The sequence below is a fragment of the Lissotriton vulgaris genome, chromosome 3_1, assembly GCF_964263255.1.
Source record: "Lissotriton vulgaris chromosome 3_1, aLisVul1.2, whole genome shotgun sequence".
NCBI lineage: Eukaryota > Metazoa > Chordata > Amphibia > Caudata > Salamandridae > Lissotriton > Lissotriton vulgaris.
In genome coordinates this window covers 1,393,261,630-1,393,287,826 of record NC_141689.1, presented here as the reverse complement: position 1 = coordinate 1,393,287,826, position 26,197 = coordinate 1,393,261,630, and the positions used below count along the sequence as shown (strand labels likewise).

General features: G+C 44.8%; 1 protein-coding gene across 1 annotated transcript in view; it reads left to right on the top strand.

Moving 5' to 3' along the window:
• Positions 1 to 26,197, top strand: part of GPAT3 (glycerol-3-phosphate acyltransferase 3) — a 546,683-nt gene that overhangs the window by 381,120 nt on the left and 139,366 nt on the right. Inside the window, exons 6-7 of the mRNA XM_086961865.1 lie at positions 6,358 to 6,451; positions 8,362 to 8,477. Coding sequence (XP_086817991.1) covers positions 6,358 to 6,451; positions 8,362 to 8,477 — 210 coding nt within the window. The remainder of the gene's footprint in view (positions 1 to 6,357; positions 6,452 to 8,361; positions 8,478 to 26,197) is intronic.

The window sequence follows — 26,197 nt, the reverse complement described above, 5'->3', positions numbered from 1 at the left end:
GTGCTGGTCAAGAATTTCCAGCGAACAAAGAATGACCAGCCCCGTTGGACCGGCCCTCATCTAGTTCTTCTCTCGACCAGATCTGCCGTTCGAGTAGAAGGATAGAAGGAAAGAAACATTGGGTGCACGGAAATCATTGTAGGAGGGTCCCTCTGCCTCTCCCGTATGACCGGTGGGTCCAGGAGGGAATTGCTGACTCCGAAGTCGAGACTGTGCCTCGGTTCCTACCTTTTAGCGATGCCCGTCTAAAAGGAACAACTTCTGAAAAGGAGAGCGACAACATTTTGCAAGAAGCTGTGCCTCCGTCAATTCGATTGAACACTACAGAGCCTGAACTCTTGTTCCAAGACCACACAGCACCTGGTAGAAATCGTTCTAATTTGAGGTCGAGACCTATGACTATGGACAAATAAATTATTTTTCTTTTTGATTGTGCAGCTCTCTCATCCAAGAAACTCATTTTTGTTTTTTGAACCGCCATCCAGTTCTGCTGCTAGGGTCGCGGCTGCCCAAAGTCTTTGGGGTGCAGCCGAAGACGTTTAGGTCGACGGTTCTGGTTGGTCTAAGGGAGTTGCCCTGGACTGACAGAAGCACTCCTTAGCAGAATCACCCTACCGCCGCGGGCAGCAACTTAGAGGATGGAGTTTCCCAAGATGGAGAGACCTGCCAGATCAACGAACTTTGAAACCAGAATATGCACTGTGATGACAAAAACACAATTTTTAATAATATGCATTTTTATGTTGTGTAGTATAATGATGTTTTTAATAGGCTATGTTTTATTCACCTTTCGAGTATCATTTGCACACACCACACAGCCCACACCTCCTCCTACTGTTTCCCCACACTCTTTTCACCCTCTACCTGAACACGAGTCTGCCAGAAGATTAGAATTTAAAAATAACTCATTCGTTCAGCTCTTACACCAACACCAGTTTGTAATGAACACAACAAATTGTTGGGTATGTGGACTTATGCCACACACGACTGATAAGGGTATCCCATATTTTTTCTTGCCATTTAGCTACTATGGTTCTTTGTGGGCATTTCAAACAATGTTCCTATTTGCCATCGAACCATATCCCCCACGATCCACAAGAAGCAACTCGAGCAACAAGGCACTAGTGGCGGGAATCAGAAATATGAGCAGAGATATCAGCATGTATAGAACGATTCCCAGAGATGAATTAAAAGCTTACAGTAGATGGAATATAACAAAATATGGGATTGCTTAGAGTGAGAACCAGCGAGCAAAGAAATCCTCCCCAATTTGGATAGTACCCATCAGGGTCACCTATGTCTGCAGGGAAATGGCAAAAACCCCAGAGCTCAGTTAGGGAAGAGTGTCTGTACTGAAACTTACGTCTTCTCGTCTCAGACCTCCCCTTCATTCTTAGTAGCTAAGGGTACCTACTTCGTCTGCCATGATAGAGCATATACATGGCTGCCCCCTGACTTTTCGGGCACATGTTTTATCTCGTTCCTGTTGCCACCCACCTACACGGCCGCAGCAGATTACCATAGGACAAGGACAGTTAGGTGGTCGTGAGTAAAGACGACACTGCGGAACAGGAGTTTGGGGATTTCGCAAAAGGTTTTCTGCCGTTTTGGGGGCCTATGGTGAACAGCAGGAACATTCGCCAATTGACGAGGGTAGTTGAATCCACCGTGATCGAAATGGGTGGTGCCCTTAGTAACTTGACTGCGGAGCTCCAGTCGGACCGCCTCATGACTCATCAGAACAGGGTTGCCCTAGATGTCATACTTGCAGACCGTGGTGGGGTATGTAAAGTGATCCAATCGAGTTGCTGCATTTTCATCCCCGATAACGCTCCGACAGTATACCAGGCCATCTCCAAATTGCATAAGACCTGAGTCCATTCATGTGGACAAAGGAGACTGGTCCTTAATGGGGTGGTTCTGGGAACTGATATCTGCCTGGGGATGGAAGATTCTGATAGTCATTGGAATGATCTTAGCCATCCTTTTCCTGTTCTGCCTATGTGTGCAGTGTGCTCCTGCGATATGTGGCCTCTGTGCTACATCATGTGTAAGGAAACCTGTATCAAGAGATGAACTACGTAATAGGATGATGCTACAGCAGCATCTCAATGACTTTATGTATACAGACCTGGACTCAGATTAGCATGAGTATAGGTTATTGCCTATATAAGGGCAAAAGGAGGGCCTGTGGTACTGAAAATTCTGGACCCTGCTATTGTATGGTACCGAAGCTCTACACTTGTGTCAAAAATATCATCGTATCATGACGATTTTGGTATCGGCAGACCGGTAATGATTGAGATACTATACCCAAGCATTTTCGTCATGATCGAGTGACGAAATCACCCTGAAATCATAGTTTTCGTCTTGAACCCTCGGGTTCCATTTTGTGAGTGGCATCCATTTTGTGATTGCCCTTACATAGTCAAATGACCAAGGCCGAATTCGATCTAAAAGGACACGTACACCTTTGCTGACACCTCTGTGACCTGGGCGAGCTGACTCCACTGCCTCAAGCCAAACCTGTTCGGGCAGTTCCCATCCCAGTGGCCGAATGAGATTAGTATCAAGGCACAACATGTCATAAACCGTTCATCGCATACAAGCTATGGCTAGTCACACACACACCTGTCCCTGTTTCTTCTTTATGACTTGTTTTACAAGGAGGAGGTGCCCGATTTTATTGGGGGTTCGTCGATATCTGATGAAAGTTCTGGGCCTTGCCGGGTAATCTATCATGAACTGGACAAACTGAAATGTGGGCTTGTCATCATGACTCTGCTTTTTCTTTGTAATGAAAATATTTGTATGACCAACTGTAAAACAAGGAATTCTTGCCTGAAGCTTATTATTTCGTATAAAAAGAAGAGGCTGGTTCTGTAAAAACGAGCAGTCTCCTGAGAACCTACATGCTGTTGTACTTCTAGGATACCTGTTACTGGTTGCAGCCAATAAATTCGATCCTTGACATCACCTAGAAGACTCTGTGTTTCTGTGGTCCAAAACAGGAAGGACTCGAGGTCTTTGGGTGTTCTCCCTGGCACCGCCGGGTCCATAAAAACCCGGTACCTCACTATAGGAGCATTCACTTTGAAAAAACCTAACGATACTAGTCGCATTGACTATATAATGGTTGATTTGAGATTATGCTCACTCATCAATGACATGGTTATTATGCATGGGTAGAGAGCGACAATAATCCACATTCTTTAAATGACAGGCCTCTATATTAGCCTTCAATCTGGATGTTGCCGCACTTCCTTAACCAGAGATCTTGAACTTACGACTGACATGCGTTGTTTGAAATGGCAGTAATTAGCTGCCCACCTGGAAACCTTGGCAGCTATTGGACGGGATCTACAATATATGTATGCTAAAAGTTATGATGGTGCACTTGGTGACAGAGGTCTTAAGAACATAAAGAATGCATTTCTCACCGAAGGCAAGTTGCCAGCATCTAGCACACTGAAGCTGGCAATAAGTTCCTTTCTCAGAATCCGGGGCACATCGTTTATTGATATTTACAGATTGACTTTGGTAACACTGATTTTGATTAAGGGCAACAGAGTTACTTCTACCATGAAAAAGAGTACCATTCTTGAATTTGCCCTCGTCAACTGCTCTCTGAACCGCAGAAGCAAACTCCCCTGGTGAGTCCTTAATTGCTCTAAATATGCGTACTTGACTAACCAAAAGTCTGTGGGCATTAACAATTGTAATGTCTCTCCTCTGTAAGGAGAGTGAGTGATAAGTCTTTGAGCTCTTGAAGTGCATCACACATTACCCCCAAATCTCTGATAAAAGAATAGGATGTAAGATTCTTCAAGAGACCTTCATACATACTCCGGTCTCTTAAGGGTATGTATGGGTCTTTAGAAACATTCTCAAAATGTTTGCACAAGGCAGGGAAGCAGTTCCAAACAGCTTTCACAGATCTGTAACTGGATGCTACCCATCTAGTATCAAGCATTGTCCCCATCTTCTGAAGCTGTACACATAGCTCGCTGGCGGCCAAATTTTGCTCTCTGTATTTTTTGGTGGCATGCTGTATGTGGCGGATGTATGACGTTACAACGCGTTATTTTACAACGCAGACCGTTACATTGCAATTTTTACAACGCAGGATCCATTACAATGCATGCCTTTACAACGCATGTCATTACATAGCAGATACTATTACAACGCATGCCATTACAACGTAAGTATAGGTAAGTATATCTTTTTTGAAAAATGTAATTAAGTTAATTTAATTAATTTAATTTAATTTAATTAATTTTGATATAGTAATTAATTTAATTTAATAAATGTAATTCTATTAATTTAATATAATTAATTTAAAAATTGTAGTTAATTTAAGTTAAATAATGTAATTTAAATAATTAAATTTAATTAATTTTAAAATTGTAATTAAATTATTAAATTAATTAAATTAATTTAATTTAAATAAATTAAAAAATGGAATTAATATAATTTAATTAATTTAATTTAATTAATTTATAAATTGTAAATAATATAATTTAATTAATTTAATTAATTTAATTTATTTAAAGTCGTTTTTTTAAAAAAAAACTGAACACTAAAAATACCCCTGTACCCCAAAACCCAAACCCAACCCTGAAACCTAAAAATACCCCTGTACCCCAAAACCCAAACCCAGCCCTAAAACCTAAAAATACCCCTGTACCCCAAAACCCAAACCCAGCCCTGAAACCTAAAAATACCCCTGTACCCCAAAACCCCAACCCTGAAACCTAAAAATACCCCTGTACCCCAAAACCCAAACCCAGCCCTAAAACCTAAAAATACCCCTGTACCCCAAAACCCAAACCCAGCCCTGAAACCTAAAAATACCCCTGTACCCCAAAACCCAAACCCAGCCCTGAAACCTAAAAATACCCCTGTACCCCAAAACCCAAACCCACCCCTGAAACCTAAAAATACCCCTGTACCCCAAAACCCAAACCCAGCCCTAAAACCTAAAAATACCCCTATACCCCAAAACCCAAACCCAGCCCTAAAACCTAAAAATACCCCTGTACCCCAAAACCGAAACCCAGCCCTAATTCCTAAAAATACCCCTGTACCCCAAAACCTAAACCCAGCCCTAAAACCTAAAAATACCCCTGTACCCCAAAACCCAAACCCAGCCCTAAAACCTAAAAATACCCAAACACCCCAAAACATATACTTCAGTACCCCAAAACATATACTCCTATACTCATACTTATTTTTAAAATTACTTAAATTAATATATTTAATTTATAATATAAAAAAACATAAATAAATATATTTATTTATAATTAATAATAATTAAATTAATTAAATAATATTAAATAATAAAAAAAAGTATATACTTACCTATACTTACGTTGTAATGGCATGCGTTGTAATAGCATCTGCTATGTAATGTCATGCGTTGTAAAGGCATGCGATGTAATGGAACCAGCGTTGTAAAAGTTGCGTTGTAACAGAAGTCCGTTGTAAAAGTTGCGATGTAACGGTGCAATACCGTATGTGGCATACAATGAGTCCCTGAAAATCTCGAAGTGATTGACCCCGGCAACCTCATCAACTGGATCTGCCTCAGCAAGTTCTAGTCTGAGAGCCAAACAGTGCCATGTTAGTACAAGATTTGGAGAAGAGAAGGGAAATCCTGAAAGAAAGACAGTGTCTCTCTTCAAAAGATTTCTTGAGGCCCGAAAATAGAGACCCCTTTCGAGGTCCCCCAAAAACTGTGGGTGCTCAGACTCCCCCCACTTAAGGCCCTGGTTCCCCGCATACTGATTGTCGGCTCAAATATGCTTGCGCTGTTGCTCTATTTTTGGTGCTATACGGCTGGTTCGCAGGAGGGTTCTTTCCATGCACAGGTGATAATTGGGTCTTCTTAATTGCTTCATGTAGCATGTTTTATTTTTGCTGCCAATACCTGACTGGGCCTGTTTTAGATTTAAGATGCGTTTTACTGTATTTATGCCATGAACTTATTTTATTATTTTAACTAACCTTTGTTATATTTTGCACAAGACTTTTATGGCTTTTGATGGACAATGTGCTGTACTTTTGTGACTTTTTTGTCATTTTGTCACAATGCTGTCCACTGACGGAAAAGCATACACTTTGGATTATTTGACCTGCGAGAAGGTTGTAGCCTGCCAACCACAGGGAGGCAGAGTTTTGATTCGAGGAAGGAGGAATAGGAATAGAACTACTACACGCACAGATCATTTGATTGTTTAGGGACATTTCCGACTCCTGTGAGAAATGTGCCTATTCGTTTCTGGCTGTTTTGAGGGTCTTTTGTTTTCAGTGTTTCCTCTATCTTTTTTTAAACTGTTGTACTTTGTGTATTTGCAGAGAAAACAAGCCAAAGAAAGGAGGCATTTGCGTTGCCAACCACACCTCTCCCATAGACATCATCATCCTGGCCAACGACGGATGTTATGCAATGGTAAGTCAAGAGTTCTAAACAAAGTGTGTGACTTTTTACCCTCTCATCAAACAGTTTAAATAGACAGCGAGCAGTGCAAAATGCAAAAATACCCTCTGTCCGGAACAGGGCAGAACGATCTAATGAGAACTGTAAAAATGTAGGCAAAGTGCTCTCATGCAGACCAGGGTACAAGAAGCGTTAAAACGAAGGGCATGTTGAATTTGAAAGCCTTCACCGGGCTTTTCAAAACCTGGCTGTTCACTAAGATTTTAAGTACGTTTCATAACCTACACAAGATATAAGGTCTTCGGCACATGGTCTTTTTGTTGGTAATAAAGTGCTATCTAAAGCAAATTAAACCAACGCAGTGCACTTGTAGATAAGAGTAGTTGACTTTGTGAGCTGGAGTCTGCTCCATGGCTGCTTAATGTTTGCGTGAAACCTAGTTTGAAGGGGGAGAGGTGAGATACGCTTAGGAACAACTTTTTTTGTAGCAAAAAGATGTACACTCAAAGGTCTGAGCGTAAACTGTTCAGCTATTATGTTCTAGATCTTGAGTTGCAAAACTTTTAGTGGTGGCGCGGAGCTGCTTTTCAAAGCTGACCCACAAGTGAGTAAGTAAAGCATTAGGACAGTGTGCATTGTGTACTGGGAAAATTCACAAAATGTGTCATGGGAAGTTCTACCTACCGGCAACAGTCTGGTAGGTCAGCCCCCACAGAGTGAGTACACTGACCCTTCCGAGGACTGTTCATAGTTGGATAAACATCTTTCTTTAAAAGACAACCACGGGTTTTTCCCTTTGCTGCAAAGTCTCTTGTGACATTACACACTGTGAAAAAGATTGTGTTTTACTCGTTTGCCATTTGTGGGGCAAAAAGATGTGCACAAATGGGTGAACCCAGGAACATATACATCTCTGAAAACGAAACGCAATTCTGATTAGAGCAACTGATCGTTTATATGAACAGGTCATGGGTTTTCCAATTAAACTTTAATTAATTATTTCACAAAGTAATGACTGAAAATAGGAAAAATAGATATTGGCAGAAGGCCTAGGCCAAACTACCAAAATAATGTGCTGTTTCATTCTCAAGCCTCTTCCAAGTGCAGAGATGTATAGCTTTCCTAGTTAATCCAAAAACGCATGTTATCTAAACATCCACACCGTAGCTTAAAATTATTTTTCGTTTTATAAGGACCACAATCGCTGACAAATGCAATGATTCAAAATTGTGTATCATCAAAAGTTATTTTTGAAATGTTTCCAACAATCTTAATTTCAGGACAGATGCAATTAGCACCAACCAACATTTTTGAATACCCATAACGTCACATGACACTGAAGGAGTTTATGCAAAACATATTTTCTGTGGATACTTACAATAGGAGTGACATTTTGTGAAAATCAATTGATAACATTCAACATTCCCTCACTTCTGATAAAAGCAGTTCCCCATATGCCTGGTGATACCTATTGCATGCAACTGCAGAAACCCTACCAACTAAATGCATTCTTGAAAACCCACGACGTGGGGGGGTCAAGGGAGGGTGTAGCTTAAAAGGATCCCACCAGGTTTTCTTACCCATGAGTTCCTTCAAAGTGCGGCTTATAATACACAGTTTGCTTGTGTGTGCAGAAGACTGGAATTCGCATAGACTGACAAAAGTCCTACCATCCTGCCCCACTAATGTCCTAATAAAGATCGCCTTTTGTGTGCGGGCCGCCATACTAGAATTGAAGAGGCTTAGTTGATCCCTTTTCTGCATGTGACAGGAACTGCCAAAACTCAGTTGCTCGATTATTACACAGCTTTTATGATTGATTATGGAATATGACTGTGCACGTTTGGGGGTTGGCAGAAGACTTTGATATAAACCCATTGGAGGGATGCTCTGTACAGTAAAATGTTCCTTGTGTCGTGAAGGTTGGTCAGGCGCACGGCGGACTGATGGGAGTCATCCAGAGAGCCATGGTGAGAGCGTGTCCTCATGTGTGGTTTGAACGCTCAGAAATGAAAGACCGGCACCTGGTGACGAAAAGGTAAGCAGACCATCTAGTAATTAGTCACTAGAAATCAGGTATACCCAGCTCTCTTTGGTAGTTTAGATTATTACATGATACAAAGATAGAGTTAAGATTTCCTGAAGCCGCACATTTTAATGCTATACTGTTAAGTATTTTTACAATAATTCGGGGACCATTGCCCTCAAAGTATGCCAGTGCACTTCAAGGAAACCACTTACTGCAGGGGTTCGTTGACCACTGTTCACAGAATTTTAATATTCTGCTAGGATAAATGACTGAAAGAGGGCGTCTAAAATATATTTTAAGTCTTTCCCTGGTATGTGTCTGTGCTCTGTAGGATGTGCAAAATAATGGTTCCGTCTGTTAAACCCTGGTCCTGGTGCATGCCAGTTATGTGTGTTAATTTGCTTGAATAGGTTTTATTTGAGCAGTTATCTATGTTATGAGTGTTACAGACCACTTGACCCTCATGAGGGGTCAGTATTGACTCTTTTAGATCCTAAGCAATGAAACCGTCATGATGACCGAAAATACCTAGGTCATAGTTTATTAGTGCATACTTAATACATTTGTTTAAAAATTTACAACTTAAACCTAGCTGGTACTGTGATTATATAATTGCTTAATTTTGTGTTCTGGGCTCAGTGCCTTTCTAAAAAAAAATATGATGAACTTCCAATTGGTGGTGGCACGTGGTAAGCTCAGGTGTCAAATACTGAAATATAGATACACATATTTAGCTGGGAGTAATTCAGTGCTGCGAGAGTTATAGCTGCGCATTGTGCTAGAGCACAGTTTCTAGTCTAGATTTCCATTGAATCACAACGACTTTGCCTCTGTACCTTTTGTGGTTTATTTGCAGCATGTTGCGACATTGCATCCTTATCAGTAAAAACAAATATATGAAAGTGGCCATTGCAAAATTGATAAAACCACACTCTTTGGTCTGGCTTGCATAAAGTAAAACAAGATACCGTTAGGAAAAAAAAAACAAATGTAGAACATTTGGGGTTTCTTGTGACTCTTGATTTTTTGGCAAGTGCCTTTGTAGGTATATTGTGCAGCTGGTGACCTTATAGTTGTAATAATAGTGTTCCAACTGTAGTCCTGCTATGCTACATCTCCGTGATCAAACTATCGCAATGTGAGACCTTTTGAGATCACCTCCTGGCAGTCCCCTGGTGTAAAGGTATGGGAAAGTTTATCACAGGAACATCCACTCCTAGTTTTTTATTACTGTTTAGAAAGGGGAAAACACAGAGGACTTACAAAGGGCGGGCAGGAATCCTGCTAATCCACGTTCATAGTAAGTGGGTCCCTGGTGTGACCTTGCCTTTGGAGATAGCCTTCCCCAACGCCAGGCTGGATCATGTAACCCCAGAAACTGTCTGAGTACAGTTCCTGGTTGCGGTGAAAGGAGGCACTAGTTTTAACAATCCAGCACCAAGGAGGACTGACAGAACGCCACACAGTGGACCTGGGATCCTGCCATCTATAAAATCCCCAGAATAGTGCTTTTTGTAATTGAACTGAAGTAAAATGGAGAACGTACTGATAAAGAGAAATGATGTTTTGGAACTATCCTAGGACAAGGTGAGGCATCAACAGTCACTAGCCAGTGACCACTTTCAACAGGCTCCCACTCCAGAAACTTGAACACAGTTGGACTAAGAGTGGATCTGAAGATGAAACATGTGCTGTCTGAGTTTGCCTGTCCAAAGGATTGATGATTTGTAACCTGCTCTTTCCTTTGTCCAAGCCTTGGAACCGCTTTTCGAGAGCCATACCTGCTGGTTTCCTCTGGTCTCAGTGATATATAGGACAGGAAGGTATAATAATAGAAGTCCAATTATCTGACCAGTGGACTGGAATTTGGATGTGCCCCAGCTGAACAGTTGTTGAGCTTCCCTCCTACTGCTTGAAGTGCTGTGTATCCTGGCACATAGGGAGTGTTAGGAGTGAATTAAAGCAAACAAGTACGTTTTAACTTTCAACCTCCGTAGGACTGGAATGAGGCCATTTGAGCTGGATGCAACCTCCGTACACAATCTTCCCTGCTCCAACATTTCAGTGGTTAAGATTCAGAAGCTATAGCTGGACTATGGTATCCTTGTATTTACCCTGGTGAAACCTGTCCCAGCTACAACTTTTGGTCTTGCCTCGCTGTAGGACTTAAACCTCTGAATCCCAGTCCCAGTCCCAGTGAGGCGAGTGCAAATGTGTGAAGGCTGCAAAGGTACCACAGAGACGAGAGGACATTGTCCGCTATAATTTTCAAGTTTGCCCGCACTTTGAGATTTTACCTCTTCATTCCTTTATTCCCCTATGACACTGAAATGTGGGTTATCCGTATTCAGGATACTTTGTCTGATGTACCTTGTGGAAACAAAATATATATATTGTCTGTACAGTGTTCTGTTACTATTTGTTTGGTGAAAAGGTATTGCATAAAGTGAAACTCTAGAGTATGTTGATAAAATATGACTGTGCGAGCCACCTGAGCCAACTATACAATTGGTATCTTCTACACTCTTGTTTCTTTTTGTCATTTTTAGTTCCAAAGCCCACCATTTTTTTTTTACTTGTTTTGTCATAATATGTCTATTGAGGTAACCAATCCATCATCCAAGGTAGCAGTTTTTGTGTTATGTCTGGTGCTGGATACAAATCCTGCACCCCAATCACATCATCTTCGTCTTGAGAAGTCTTGCAAGAGATCGATTTCTTGGCTACCCTGCAACCTCTATAAAGAAAAGATCCAGACATGGGGCATTTCTCTGTTCCTGACATTATTATATTTTGACTGAAGCAGACATTGAGACCAGAGCCTGAATAACCTTTGGTTAAACCCCTTCAGAACGTCACTTCTTTGATGACTAAAACATCACCTCAGTTTAGGATTCTATAGATAAATACGGGGTAAACACAAAACAAATCTTAACCTTTTGTGTACTAGTGTTAAAAGGCCAATAATCTTTGGAGAAAACTTCTAGTCCAGGAAGGAGGTGGTAACTCCTCTTTCTGCAGGCAATACAGAATCCTTCAGTCTTTTTTTTATAACAAATTTTATTAATAATTTTTTTGCCCACATTAAATTCAGAAAGCCATATTGTATGTGTGTGTGTGTATTACCTACTGGCGGTCGCCAGTAGGTATATATAGTTAGAATTTTCAGAAATCCCATAGGAAAAAAATCCTATGTCGAATAACTTGGCGTTTGTGGACGGAATTGGCTGAAATTTTCAGGAAAATGGCACATTTTGTTTCTGAGCAGCCCCTGAAAATTTGGGGGGGGTTTCGTCAAGGGGGGGCTGAGAAAAAAGCGGGGTCCCAAAACGCGTTTTTCCCATTCATTTTTCCATAGGGCGGTTGGAATCACTTTTAGCTCGAACGGCTGAATGGATTTACACGAAACTTGGCAAAATTGTAGATATGGTTTGCCCGACGTGCCTTTGCTATGTCTCAATATATGTGCACAAGTGGATTTTGAGAAATTAACGTTTTAAAAAACAGATATATCTGTGACAGCGCTCCGGTTAGCGCCCCGGTTCGCGTACCTGACGCGTAACGGAACTTCGCGAAGCGAAGCTGATTGGCTCTCCGGTGTCTGTCAACATTCTAAACAGTCCGGAGCGGCCGCCATCTTGTGTCTCGGTAGGATGGAGACACAAGAGGTGGAAAAAACAAAGTGGGAAATGAGCATAAGGGGGCAGAGTACATCCTCCCTGACCCCCTAGGTTTGATGAGGGGGCTTTAAAAGGGCCCCGCGGGGCAAAAAAGAAAAAAAATTATCGTTTTTTTTGCGGGGGGAGCGTCCGGTACGCGCACCGGGAAGCGGTCCGGGGAGCTTAATATACGGAAAAAAGAATGAAAGAATGTTCAAATATTGTATGTTTATTTTATTTTTATTTTTTAATTTTTTTTTTTTTTTTGCAAGACCTTTATTGGAAATACGCTCACGTACACAGCAATTTGCCTACAACCCATATAGGGCCGGCTGCTAATATTTCAACAGTGTAGATCTGCAAGCATATATTGAGGAGAACAGGCAGGGACAAGCCAAGTCTGTAGAGGGCAACAAATGTCCACAGTCCAGATAGAAATGAGCCTCCACAAGTGTTCCCCACTTAATCCCTGCAGGTCTTATTTTGCATCGTTTTTCAAGAACAATAACAAACCCCCCACCCCCAACCCAACAATCCCGGTCTCAGGTCATATAAAAGTGCTTAGCAGTAGTGCAGAAATTAAAAATAGTGCAAAAGGTACGCATGAGTCTGCTAATAAGCAGAAATGTGGCGTCACCACAAAGGCACGAGGCATCCCATGCCACTAGTCGTTGCGCAGGATCAGGAAATAGACTTAAACCCAAATCACCCCCCAGGAGCTACATTCACAGCAAATCAAGACATCCCACTCCGACATTCACCAATCAAACAGGCATACAGGCTAATCCTCAGGCACACCGTCCACAGGCAAGTGTCCCCCATCCCCATCGTCAGAGCTGTCAGTATCTTCCAACCCAAGCATGTAGGCAGTATACGAGGCCCAAATATCCCGGGGCCGGGACTTCTCCGGTAGAGCTTCGGCATAACATGTTAACTGGTCCCTGCAATAGGCCATGTCCTTCAACCACAACTGCACAGCAGGCGCCCTCCTACCTCCCCAACCCACAGCCACTTTCCGCTTAGCAAGCTGTAATGCCAGCACAATCAGTTTCCGCTCTTTACTCGGCACTCCTGATGCAATCCCTAGTAAACACAGGCGCATATCCATCGGCACCTCCGTGGCCGCCATCTTAGTGAGGGCGTCCGTCACAGCCAGCCAAAAATCATACACCTTAGGACAACCCCACGCTAAGTGCACAAAGTCCGCATCGTCTGCTCCGCACCGAACACATTTCGCAGTATCTCTAAGGCCGTACCGAACCAGTTGTTTGGGAGTGTAATACCACTGATGGATAAATTTAAAATGAAGCAAGCAAAAATTGCCGTTTGCCACATAACCCCCGGTCATGGAGCAAGATTCGGTCCACTCCTCGTCCGTCAGAGGTTCAGGTAAGTCCCTGTCCCACCTGGCCCTGGCCAGCAACGCCCCTCCCCCTTCATCTTCCTGAGCAGCTCGGTACAATCTGGAGAGCAACTTAACCCTGTCCGTCGTGTTATAGAGTAGTTGCAAAGCGCTCAACGTCGGGGGTTCTTCCGGGAAGGTAGGGTACAAGGAGCACACGGCAGCACGGAGCCGAACATAAAGGAAAGTAGCCATGACCTCATTGGTGGACTGGTCCGCCATTGTTCGTAGTGGAAGGAACTTTGCCCCCGGGAAGAGAGCCCCCATAGTGTGGAGTCCGGCTCCCTGGAGAACCTGTAGACCGCCAATTTCACTCGACACCGAAATATCGGAATGGTACAGCAACGGCATAGCGGGAGCATAGAGCGGCAGTCTGTCGGCTCTCCTGCCAAGTTCATGCCATGCCGCCGCCGTGGACCGGACAGTATCCACCTCTCCTTTCTCAAACACCGAGTGGGTATTACCCATCATGGCTCTCAACGGAAACGGCAGAACGGCACTGGCTTCAAGCGCTACATGGGGGGTGTACGGGGGGGCAGATATCCAATAGGCGGCAAAATGCGCCTGTGCACAGAGGTAGTACAATTTCATATCCGGTACAGCATATCCGCCAAGAGCATAGGGCTTAGTCAGCACCTCCCACGTCACCCTAGGCTTCTTACCCGCCCAGACCAGGGAGATCAGCAAAGAGCGCAATTGTGCAAAAAAGTGAGAAGTCAGACGAATCGGAATGTTAACAAAAAGATACAGAAATTTCGGTAAGACAACCATTTTGATTAAAGACACACGATCCGCCAGTGTGAGAGGAAGCTTGATCCACGGGCCACTTGGTCCTCCAGCTTGGATACAGCCACCCCATAGTTGGCTCTGATAACCTCCTGACTGTCCCGGTGGACTTGGATCCCAAGATACCGTACCGAGTCCTCGGCCCATTCCAGAGGGAATTCCAGGGGGAACGGCACGGTTATATCCGTGAGCGGTAGCAGGACAGATTTATCCCAGTTAATAGTTAATCCGGAATGGCGCCCAAACCGAATGAATTCCCGAAGGACAGGCTCCAGATGTAGGGCAGGCTCACGCACATAAAGCACCATATCGTCAGCATACATAGAGACAGCCAACGAGCGAAGGGGAAACTTCAAGGCCGACGCAGCATACCTCTGCCTCAGGACACAAGCCAATGGCTCCATAACCAGTGCAAACAGTAGAGGGGAGAGAGGGCAGCCCTGCCGGGTACCCCTCCTCACCGGGAACGAGTTGGAGACATGGCCGTTAACACGCACCCGTGCCATAGGGTCGGTATATAGAAGAGTCACCAGTGACGTGAAAAAAAAGGGAACACCCATACGATGTAAGATAGCTATCATGTACCGCCATGCCACCGAGTCAAACGCTTTTGCAGCATCTAACAACACCGCCACGGCGGCCAGGTCCGGTTTGAGGAGATGCAACACAGCGAAAAGGGCCCTGAGGTTATGGGTGGTCGAGCAAAGCGGTATAAACCCCGACTGGTCCGGTAAAACCATCACCGGGAGCAGTAGCCGCAGCCGGGTGGCCAACACCTTAGCTATAATTTTAACGTCAGTATTCATGAGCGAGAGGGGGCGATAGGACTCACAGCGGTCCGGGGGTTTCCCAGGTTTCGGTAACGCAACCAACAAGGCCTCCCTCATTGTGGACGGGAAACGGCCCCTTTCCACAGATTCCTCCAGTACCATCGCCAAATGCGGGAGTAGAACATCAACGTATTCCTTGTAGAATTCAGCCGGTAAGCCGTCCGTGCCAGCAGCCTTCCCATTAGGTAGAGCTGCAATTGCCTCCCGCATCTCCGCCTCGGTAATGTGATGCATCAAGAATTCCTGCTGCCCCCTCGAGAGCCATACCAAAGCTATATCAGCAAAGTAGTCAGCGATTTCTGCCTCCGACGCCGTCTCAGTGTACCCATACATGCCTTCATAGTATCTGGTAAAGCAGTTTAAGATGCCAGGAGTGTCAGTGACGACCACTCCGTCCTCCACAATCTCTTGAACAGAGCAATGCTTGGCCCACGGCTGTCGTATGCGGTCCGCCAGCCCCCTACCCGGTCTGCCCCCCTCGCCATAGTAGCGCGCCCTGGTGTGCTTAGACAAGAATTTAACCTCTTGATCAGCCAATTCATTATATTCAGTCACTTTCGACCGTATATCGGCCAGAAGGGCATCCCCAGGACATTCCTCCAAACGCCTTTCCAACCCCGTCAACTCCCTCTCCAACCGGGACATGGAGTCACGTATAGACGTGAGTACCCCAGAGCGCAGGCCTATACATGCCCCTCGAATAGTCACCTTGAAGGCCTCCCATACCGTACATGCAGCGTCAACCGAGCCGACATTTTTTTCAAAAAATTCCGCGATAATCGTCCTGAGCCTCTCACGGAGCACTTGATCCGTCAGAGTACCCGGCGACATTCGCCAAGTGAACGGAGCAGGCGTGCACATTGGCATTTGCAATAGCATGCGGACTGGTGCGTGATCAGACAGCGTACGTGGCAGATGAGCAACATCCAACACCCATCCACTCACATCTCGAGTCACCAGCCAATAGTCTAGACGCGACCAAGTGTCATGGGCAGAAGTATAGCAAGTACCCTCTTTCTTCCCAGGGTGTTTCATACGCCACACGTCAACCAGTCCCAATTCATGCATACCCCCTAGAATCTCAGCAGTCGCCCTCTTTCGCACCCATGGTCTGTCCTGCTTCCTGTCCAGCTCCCCATCCAGGATCACATTGAAATCACCCCCGCAAATCACAGCCGACTGAGGCAAAATATGTAACTTATTCCAGAGCGTAACATAGAAATCGGGGTCATCGATATTAGGTCCATACACATTCACGAGCGTAACTAGTGAGCCGCACAGGGTACCATGTACAACTATATAGCGTCCATCTACATCTACTTCTTCATGTTGAACAAGAAAAGGCACAGATTTCTTAACCAGGATCATTACCCCGCGGGCATACGAGGAATAACTGGATGCTAGTCGAACCCCCGCCCATTTCTTACCCACAGTTTCTGCCGCTGCGCCCCACAAATGCGTTTCCTGCAAAAAAGCAACATGTGCACCATGTCTGTTAAGAAACGCCAACACCTGTCTAGATTTGTGAGGGCGATTCAACCCCCTGACATTCCATGTAACACAAACAAGTTTACCCCCCCCCGCCATTCAGCCACCCCAGTAACATATTCTGAAGAAGAACAGTCCACCCCACAAAAGCAGAGCAGGCACCTCGTACAGACCTCAACAGTGCAGTAAGAACAGCATACCCCTTCAAAAAATACCAGGCCCTCTCCACCCCCCACCAAGGCCTATTCCACACATACCTCCCAGCACTTAGAGTGCAACATATTGTATGTTTATTGATTGTTCTTTTTGTTGTATTTTTTTTAAAAAATTTTTTTTATTTAAGTACCAACATGTAGGTACCAATGCAGAGTCTAAAAATAAATATACACCGTTTTCTTTGTAGATATCTTGCATGTTGTTTCAGAAGTTATTGTGGTATATGGAATTCATAGCATAGTCTGTGAGGAAAGCAGAAAGAACATGGAGGCAGGCGATGATAAAGAGATGTTAAATACACATTGGAGATAATATAGTGGGAGAAAGGAAGTAACTATTAGCAAACTTACTATGTAACACAAAAAAAGTTGCACAGTATATTTTAAGTCTCAGTTTATATTTTATCTTTTTGGGTACTATTTCATAATTTTCATATTAAAAAGAATAATGTCTCAAACAATTTTAACTTTTAAAATTTAAATTTATTTTTTCTGATTTTTCATAATCTAAGAGAATTTGTAGCATTAAATCATCAGGAATGTCCTCCTTTTCATTCCAAGAATCACATTCACATTCTTCAGCACATTTTAATAATTCTTGGTCTACTGATTCATCCATAAAGTCTAGTTCTTCTTTTTCTTGGTTTGGATTGCTTTCAATGTTAATTTCAAATGAAATTGTATTTTCTTTTGGCTGTGCTTCCATTTTCTTGCTGTAAATTGCATAAAAAAAATATATCAGTGGAGATAGGGCACTGTTGGGTTTAAGTTCAGACAGGTGCTTGTGAGTTTTTAACAGTGAAGTAATCTTTGGGCAGTGCATGGTTTCAGGCAGGAAGTAAAACTATTAAAAAGTGCCTGTGATGAAGCCTAAGTAAATGCATAATTATACCACAGAAGCCTAACTCAATCAATAATTTAAATAATTAAGTCTTTCTCAATGACTAACTCTTATAGAGGGACAGTATGTAACTATCTGAAAACGTTTTCCTTATTTAATTTAAAGTGCATAACATAGTTCTCCTTTCAAATTTTTAAAATTATATCTTACCTTTGAAAAAGAAGTTAAAGTTCACATTCAAAATGCTCTTGAAATGTACTTCAGGAAGTAGTAGTCAAAATGGCTGTGTTTCTCTCTCTTTCTTTATATATATTCAGGTACATAACCAATCAAATGTCATGAAATAATAGTAGAAAATGAAAGTAATATTTTAATTGGTTGTCAATTCTAACACTTCATATGTGTTTCTGTCATGTAATTTACCTCAGGATATTTAGTCAGTTCTACAGCATAATTTTCTCAATGGAATTCCATCAAATTTGGGTAAATGGTAGGGACTGCTATGTAGTAGGGCCTATTCTATATTTGCTGAAAGTGTCTCCAGTGGTTTTTCTGTAGATTACTTTCCCACCTTTTTTTAGCGAGCGCTCACCGGTGCGCGCACCGGTACGCGAACCGGCAGCGTTACGGGAGTCCTCCATTTTGTGTATCGGTAGAATTGAGACACAAGATGGAGGGGAAACAATGTTCGGAATGGGTAGAAGGGGGCACGGTAGACACTTTGTGACCCTCTAGGTTTTCTGAGGGGGGCTTAGGACGCTGATATATGCAAAAATAAAAAAATAAAATTTGAAAAATTTCGCGGGGGAGCGCCCGGTACGCGCACCGGTAAGCGAACCGGGGAGTGTACTTTGGTGAAAAATAGTGAAAAAAGTTAGAAAAAGATAAACGTTTACAATGATCAGAGGTAGGGTAGCTTTGAAAAGAGCTATTGGGTTCTGTGGCTGCTTTAGGTACCTACAAGTAGGTTCCAATGCACAGTTTTAAATTCAGGAGGAATATTCTATTCCCTTCATCTGAGAAGTGCACACCATCTCCTCTGTAGATGTCTTGCATGTTGTAATGCAAGTTATTGTTGTATATTGAACCCATTCTAAAGTCTCTCATGTAAGCAGAAAGATTTATTCACATGTTTCCGTGCTTTCTCAAATTGTGGACAAAATTGGTTGGACCAGTTCCATTTCTGTCTTTGGCATATATTGGAATATACCAAGTTAGTTTGGGGAAAAAGTGTCATCAATTGATGAAAGGTGTCCTTTAAAAGCATTTCCAGACCAACCCCAGTCATAGTGCCCAAATCATTTCCACCACAGTGCACTATTAAGAGGTCAGGGTTTGGCAGATGCATAAAACAATTATAATAAAAACATATAAAATATATTTTTCATTTAAAAGAAGAATACATTTTACAGCTTTTGATATTTGCTATTAAAAAACCATTGAAATTCACTGAAAAAACCATAGGTTATAGACCATATATAGTTAGGAATTAGCATTTACAAAACCTTGAAAATTCACTGAAAAAACCATAGGTTATAGACCATATATAGTTAGGGATTAGCATTTACAAAACCTTATTTTACTCACACAAAACCATTGAAATTCGCATATATAGTTAGTTGCACTAACTATATATCGCGCACCCGCAATCCACTGCTGATGATGTCACATATTACATCAAATCAAATCAAATCAAAATAAGCTTTATTCGGCTTTTGAGAGTAAAACCATAAAAGCAACAAAAACAGATACATAAATACACATAACATTGCATAATTAAAAGGGAATACATTTAACCCAACTAAAATAGTTTAATAAATCAAGGATTCAAAGCAAGTCAGTAACCTCAGATACACAGAATCCCCCTTTTTCATCCAGTGTTATAGTAATTTGGTACTCGGGAGCCAGGGTAAAAGTCATGCAGGTCCCAAATACAGATGGAACCATCTCCGAGTTTGGGCTGGGTAGATCGCAAAAAGGGGGTAATGTTCCTACGTTTGAATTTGATTAGAATCAAGTCCCCCGAGACATTTTTGGGCAGATGACCAAGCCACCCCACCCTTCTGACGCTCAGTATCCCACCATCTAGCGCGGATGGCAATGGTCTATTGTTATTAAGCCAATAAATGGCTTTATTCAGTAGGTCCTGGTGTGATTCACGTGTGCCTGGTCTGAGTGCCGGGACCCCAGAAAGAACGGTGACATATGGGGCGGCTTCAGGGGGTAAATCAATGCGATGCCCTCTTTCTAGTGAGTCAATAGGAACTCTATGTGGGGCATGTTCAGGGTTCAGAGTATCACTACGACCAGATAGAGTGGATGGTATAACAGGGGAGTCACAGGTTTGAGATAACCTAGGAGCATTGTTGATAAACCTTTCCTGGTTGTTAGCGGGGATAGTAACAGCATTTTCAGGAGGTGGATTTGACCTTGTTACAGATTTTTCGATCCTGGACAGCCTGTCCCCCAAATCATTGATTTTTGCTATCAATGGAGATAGAGCAGTGTATAATAGGCGTTCGATTTGGGCCAAAAGAGTCAGTTGTAGGGGAGATACAAAGTCATTTGGTCGGGTCTCAGCTTTATCCAACGTTGATGAGGCTGGGTTGGGGCCAGGTAAAAAGGGGCTGCAGTTATTGGATGGGGAGAGGGTAATAAGAGGGGAAGCCTGGGGAGTGCTAATTGTTTGATCAGTGAGTCTGGTCACAATGGGGGGGGTAGAAGCATCCGGGATATAGTTTGTGCCGCACAGTGCGTTCAACTCTTCCCAGATGGACATAGTAAGTGGAAGACAGGATCCCGGGGACCAATGTAGATAGTTAAAACGGTAGGGATTGAGAAGAGGAATAAGTGGCTGTACCTTCTCATATGATGGGGCCAAGAGTGGTGGCCCGTCCCGTCCTCCTTGTGCCTCCGAGGGCCACAGAGGGCCCGCCCTTTTCCCGGGCTTCACCCGGACGCTCCCGCGCGCGACTCGCGAGGCGAGAGGCGTTCCGGTGTTTTCTAGCGCCTCCGGGCGCGTCTGCGTCACCCTGTTGCACCGGGGCAGTTGGGAGCTGTAGTTCTCCCTGAGTTGCGGTGGTACCGGCGTGTGCAGCAGAGTCCCACACTCCGCCCGTGCCGTTGCCCTCACGGCGGGATCTGGACAGCTGGATGGCCGTTGCCCTCACGGCATAGAAGCGTGCAGGTACGCTTGCTGATTGTCCCCAATGCGCGCTTGGCGCTCCGGTGTTTTCTAGCGCCTCCGGGCGCGTCTGCGTCACCCTGTTGCACCGGGGCAGTTGGGAGCTGTAGTTCTCCCTGAGTTGCGGTGGTACCGGCGTGTGCAGCAGAGTCCCACACTCCGCCCGTGCCGTTGCCCTCACGGCGGGATCTGGACAGCTGGATGGCCGTTGCCCTCACGGCATAGAAGCGTGCAGGTACGCTTGCTGATTGTCCCCAATGCGCGCTTGGCGCTCCGGTGTTTTCTAGCGCCTCCGGGCGCGTCTGCGTCACCCTGTTGCACCGGGGCAGTTGGGAGCTGTAGTTCTCCCTGAGTTGCGGTGGTACCGGCGTGTGCAGCAGAGTCCCACACTCCGCCCGTGCCGTTGCCCTCACGGCGGGATCTGGACAGCTGGATGGCCGTTGCCCTCACGGCATAGAAGCGTGCAGGTACGCTTGCTGATTGTCCCCAATGCGCGCTTGGCGCTCCGGTGTTTTCTAGCGCCTCCGGGCGCGTCTGCGTCACCCTGTTGCACCGGGGCAGTTGGGAGCTGTAGTTCTCCCTGAGTTGCGGTGGTACCGGCGTGTGCAGCAGAGTCCCACACTCCGCCCGTGCCGTTGCCCTCACGGCGGGATCTGGACAGCTGGATGGCCGTTGCCCTCACGGCATAGAAGCGTGCAGGTACGCTTGCTGATTGTCCCCAATGCGCGCTTGGCGCTCCGGTGTTTTCTAGCGCCTCCGGGCGCGTCTGCGTCACCCTGTTGCACCGGGGCAGTTGGGAGCTGTAGTTCTCCCTGAGTTGCGGTGGTACCGGCGTGTGCAGCAGAGTCCCACACTCCGCCCGTGCCGTTGCCCTCACGGCGGGATCTGGACAGCTGGATGGCCGTTGCCCTCACGGCATAGAAGCGTGCAGGTACGCTTGCTGATTGTCCCCCATATTACATCATTCGTGACATGGTCAGTGACATCACTGATGACATCACAGATGACATCTCAAATGACATCACTGATGACATCACTGATGACATCTCAAATGACATCTCAAATGACATCACTGATGACATTTCATTTGACATTATTGATCACATCACTGATGATATCATTTATGTGATAATACAATGAACCTCTTCAGACTCTAATATAACCTTAGATACAATCAGTGTAAACAGACACTTACAGACTGTCACTCATCCATGGAGTTACTCACACACCTAGTCAGTCATGCCAAGAATCAATCACACCTCCATTTCCTCAACTATACAGTTATACACACCTTACTTATTCAAATATATACTAACACATATTTACTCTCTTATACAATCCCTGATACAAGTTCACAATGATCCATACAGCCACTCACACATTTACTGGCTCTTATGCACAGTTATTAATCTATGTCAACTCTCACATGTACTGTGTTTTACATATGTACTTACTTTGACATGTAGCACTGAGATATCCATTCAATCACCAATACACTCATGCACACAGTCAACCGCCCATACAGCTGTTTCCACATGCAGTTTTGAACCCATACATCTAGTGAATCAACTGTTCACACATCTATGCACAGAGTCACACACCTCCCAGCCACCCACACACACACACTCACTCTTCCATACAAATACTTGGGCAACCAATCCATAACCCATATAGTTACTCATATAGCTACTGATCAACACATGCAGCAGTTTACAGAACAACAGATATAATGATGCACAAATTAAGACAGTTTAGTCACTAACGCATGCACTCAGTGAGATAAATTTGGGGTCGAAATTGAGACGCTCCAGAAGGATGAATAGATATGTCCAGCTGACCGAATCAAAGGCGTGGTCAATGTTGGCCAGAAGGAGAGCTGCGGGGCAACCAAGACAGTTCACGGCTGCAATTGTGCTATGAACCAGATGAATGTTATGACGTGTTGCGTGATGGGGCTTGAATCTGGAGCGATCTGGATGGACCAGGTCGGGTAGATATGTCAGAAGTCTAGTGGTAAGAGCTTTGGCCAAGAGTTTTGCTTCTATGTTTAATAGGGAGATTGGGCGATAGGAAGCATGTAGTTCCGGTGGACGACCCGGTTTTTGGAACACAACAATTTCTGATTGTCTCCAACCGTGGTGCATTAATGTAGTCTGAGCCGCTTCTTGTGTAGCTGTAAGACAGTGTGGGCCCAACAGGGACATTTACACTTTTTAGAATTAGTAGGGGAAGCGGTTAAGGCCTGGCACTTTTTCCGAGTGTAAATCATTAGTGGCAGAGGTCAGCTACTCTAGGTTTAGAGGGACATCAAGCGAGTTTCGAGCCTCCTCTGAGAGTTCCCTTGGAGGTAGATCTGTAAAGAACTGTTCAATTTAGGAGGTATCGAGAACCTCGCGGGCCGTGTATAAAGATCTTTAGTGGCACGCAAAAGTGTCAGCGTCCATCACTGGGTCTGTCACCAGTACATCTGCTGAATCTCGGAGTCCCGGAAGTGGGATATGTGCCTGTGTTTGTAGACATATTCTAAACAGGAGTTTCCTAGATTTGTCACCCCATTGGTAAATCCTACTTTGCGTAGCGAGCCAAGCTCCCCTGCTTCGTCCATCAAGATGCTATGATACTGTTGTGGAAAGAGTCACAACTGCCGGCGCGACGCAGTCCCATCTTCTCCATGGGAACACATTCCATGCCCATGATTTGTGCTTCTAACTGGATCAATGATTGTCCCTATTGTCTACGCTCAGCGGTGCAATAACTAATATCAACCCCTTGCAGCGTGGGTTTCATAGCCTCCCAAAAGGTGCACGCCGAAGTCACTGATATTGCATTATGGGAGATGTAATCTAAGAGCACACCCAGAAGTTGAGCACGGTATGCTGGTTTCTCCAAATTCCAAGTCGAGAGCTGCCATCGGAAGGGGGGGCCAGCATGGGTCTATTAATAGATGGATGGCCACAGAAGAGTGATCCGACAAATCCCTAGGTAAAATCCCAGCCGCCGGTACCCTATGAACAAATGAGCCTGGGACAAATATGTATTCTAACCTAGAGTATAATGTGTGTGTGTGTGTGAGAAGTATGTGAAGATGGCGTTTGTGGGGTTATGTACCCTCCATGTGTCCACCCACCCCACCATATCTGCTAAGGTCCGTTGCTCGGAATCAGGGATCCCAACAGCCACACCTCTCGGGTGCCATCTATCAATGACAGGGACATGACATTGTTCCAGTCGCCGTCAGAGCACCCCACAACCCCACCATGTGGTCCAAACAACCACATGGTGGGTAAAAAAACTCCGACCATGGGGTGGGGGCGTACACACTGCCCAACACAATGTGCTCCCCGGCCACCATCCCATGTACGAAAATGTAGCAACCATGTGTGTTGGCCCACTTCTGTAAAATGTAAACGCAACCCTGCGGTGAATCAGAATGGTGACCCCCTTGAAACCCCTAGTGAATCCTGCATGAAAGGCATGTATGAATCCATATTTGGTGAGACAAGGGGCCTTAGCACTGAGCATATGTGTCTCTTGTAGCAGGAGGACATCAGCACCAATATGTTTGGCCTAACATAGGATTGCACCCCTTTTAATCTTATCTGCTATGTAGAGCTGTCCCGAAGGATGTACTGTAGGCTCTGCTGCCATTGTGTCATGGGAAGGTGTAGCGTTGTGTCGAGCAATCCTGGACTATATAGTTCTAATGGCTTTTTAGCTATCCAGCACTTAATTAAAAAACGAAGCCAAACAAAAACGCACATAATACTCCCAATCACCCCAATACCTTAAAAAAGCAGAAGTATCTATCGCAGGAGGTATTGTAACCCGCCCCCAATGGGGAGACGGAGAACAGCCCTCCCAATGGATCCCTTGAGTCCCTAAAGTGTCCCAAGCACTACTGGAGGGACTGGAGCAAACCCATGCAATCGGCCCATATTTTACCTGAAAACCAATGGAAAGTCAAGAGGGAAGCCCATGCTACCCACCCCAAGGGCTAGAGTGTAGAGATAGTAACATTATTTCTTTGAAGGTAGCATATTTTCGGGATCCTGTTTATTGTTGTTGGATCACCGTATAGATCTGGTTCTGTAGCGTCTTTTGTCTTTGGGCACGGCTGGAGTCCCCGTCGAGGAGTCTTAGTCCCTGTGCAGCGGGTATGTGGTTTAATAGGCCACTCGTCATCTGTCCTTGTGAAGACCTCTTCTGGAGTATCAAAAGAGATGGGACGAGAATTGAAGACCACCATAAGGCAGGTCGGGTACAGAAGCATGTAGGGGGTTTTGAGTTCCCGCAGCTGTGTCTTGGTGGCAGTAAAGGATTGACGCTGCTGCTGGACCAATTTGATGTACTCCGGAAAGATCATGATTCAATGGTAATCCTATACAAGATCTCCCTTAAGTTGTGTCTGTTATAAGTTCATGTCACGATCATGGAACTTCAGGATTCGTGCAATTATGGACCACGGGCTAGCCGCAGGCGGAGGCTTTTGTTGCAGGGCCCTGTGAGCATAGTCGACCATGAAGCACGGCAAGAGGTCATCACTTGGGATCCATGAGGTGAACCAGTTTGTGAGAAACTTCCCTGCATCATTCCCTTCGCAGTTCTCAAGGAAGCCTACAAAGAGGACATTGGATCTTCTTGCGCGTCCTTCTGAATCGTCCACCTGCAAGGTCAGGCCCTTGGTCAGTTGCGCTAGGAAGGTAACTTTACGTTGCAGTGTGGTTACAGCGTCTTCGAGACCCTTTTCTCCATTTCTGTTATGCAGTGAATCGCATTGTGGAGGTCTTGGCGCATGAGGGTGACTTCATTGCCCACAGCACCGATCTGCGTCTCTAAGGTCGGCCTAGACTGAGTGATGGCCTCAAGGAGGGCAGCATTATCTGGCAAGACCGGTGTGGCGTCGGGATTGTCTGTGGGTTGTGTCACCGCGTCTGTAAACAAGTCCTTGGTGCTCTGCTGATCAGGCTGGACCCTGATGTTTTGTCCTTAGACATGATGTATCGTTGGTGTCATGGTCGTCACTAGGATGGGACGCTTCTCTACACCACATGCACCAGCCCCATTGTTTTATACTCGGCTGCATGGAGTATGAGTGTGAATGATGACATAAGAAATTATTGTGAGAGGTAGCCTACAGTTCCCACAAGAAGCCTCTTCTGTAGATCCGGGTCACCATTTGGCAGGGGGAAGCTTAGAGTATTTAATCCACTCAGGCGGAGTGGGCAGGCTCATGTCAGTCGCCCTCGACACCGGACGAGTGACGCCTGTTTGTCTCCTTTCCTGTTCTCCGGTTCAATGTCTGCGCAGGAGAGGTGCTCTAGGAT